This window comes from Anastrepha obliqua, chromosome 4, assembly GCF_027943255.1.
Source record: "Anastrepha obliqua isolate idAnaObli1 chromosome 4, idAnaObli1_1.0, whole genome shotgun sequence".
In the NCBI taxonomy this organism is placed as follows: Eukaryota; Metazoa; Arthropoda; class Insecta; order Diptera; family Tephritidae; genus Anastrepha; species Anastrepha obliqua.
The window spans coordinates 72,277,469-72,279,020 of NC_072895.1; the positions used below are offsets into that span (position 1 = coordinate 72,277,469).

At 35.1% G+C, this 1,552-nt stretch overlaps 1 protein-coding gene across 1 annotated transcript; it reads right to left on the reverse strand.

Annotated features, from left to right (window-relative positions):
- Positions 1-239: 239 nt before the first annotated feature.
- LOC129244217 (protein suex-1-like) lies at positions 240-608 on the reverse strand. Its single transcript, XM_054881831.1, has one exon. It carries the CDS (start codon positions 606-608, stop codon positions 240-242), a length of 369 nt encoding a protein of 122 aa, XP_054737806.1.
- Between the last annotated feature and the right edge of the window lie 944 nt (positions 609-1,552).

Genomic DNA, 1,552 nt, shown 5'->3' on the forward strand with positions numbered 1-1,552 from the left:
GTTTAGATTGTTTTGGATTTGACGAAATATCACGCTTTAGTTGCATGGTTTTATGCGTGCTAATCACCCGCAGTATTAAGCATATATTGCACTATTAATTTTTTTTGTTTTGTTCTTTTATTAGAAACTATTTTTATTCATAAGTCGATATATACAAAAAAAATGGTCTGAATAAATTATAAAAATTGAAAATTCGTATACACTTTGAGTTAAGCACACATCTTCACGTTTCCCTCTTTTCAACCCCAATAGCCATGACCATAGTAGTAGGGCTTGCGGTAGCCCCAATAAGGGCGATAACCATAGCCACCCCAACGTTTGTAACCGTATCCACCATAGCCGCCATAACCACCATAACGGTGTCCGTAACCGCCATAGCCACCGTAACCGCCCCAGCCATAGCTGCGTGCGACTCGCTCAGCATCTCCAGCCTGTTCACCGCCTACATCCGCCACATCTAACAGACTGTTAGGCTTTACATTGCTTTTAGCAGCATGTTCTTCAACAGATATCGGCTGCAGAAGTGTGTTGGCTGCTACCTCTTCCAAGACTCTATCGGCGTGTGCACTAATTGCAAAAATCAAAGCAAATATAATGCAATAACGCATTTTGTGGTTCACTTTCGCACTATTGTTCTGTTCGGTAGCAAGTGAAAAATTTTACTGCATTTTTTCTAAAGGACTGGCCACTGCTTTTATAGGCTTCTGGGCACAGATGAATAGCAAGTAGCAGGTAGTTCAGAATTATATTTGTATACATAAATGAGCATTCGTAAGTAATTTTTGCTTGACTAAAACACATGCCTACAGTGCACATATGTACGTATGCAATGCGAGGGAGGCATATTAGCTGCAGATTAAAAGTTGCGCAATAAATTTGCTTTTATTAGTAGTAAAATCGGTGATAGTGACTCTTTTATGAATTATTTATAATTTATTGCATTTGCATGTAAATTAAATTGAAAGGCGAATGTATTACTCATTTCAAGCCTCAGCATAGCGTCATTGCGAAGAACAAAATATTTCAAGCAATTTTTGTTGTATATTTTTGATAGAGTCAGTTAGTTATTATACTTTAATTAATCCACCTTTTATTTTAATCGGCTATCCCTTTGCGGAAATAGCTCAAACCTAATTTTTGAATTACTCAGTATTAGTAGTCTTATCTAAGTGTAGCGTACTTAAGTGCTCATGAATGCTGGTGAATTATTTTGCAGTTCTGCTTAACTTTTTTGTTATGCGTCAGTTTTTAACAAAACTGTAAGGCATATTCTCGATGTGTTTTATCTCAATATATTTACTTACATGAGTACACTGTAAATAAAATAAGTATTTATTATTATAAAAACCTATGTAACTATTGTACATACATACGAGGAAATAAAAATATGCGTTCGATATTTTAAAAGAAATGATAACAAAAAAAAAACATTTATGAAAATAACTAAAAAAATACATATAATTTGATTTCGCTTGTCTTCAGCGAATTTTTCTAAAATCTTTTCTACCGTGGGATTAAAGATGTGCTGCCCCATTCAGCCGCTCTTGATACA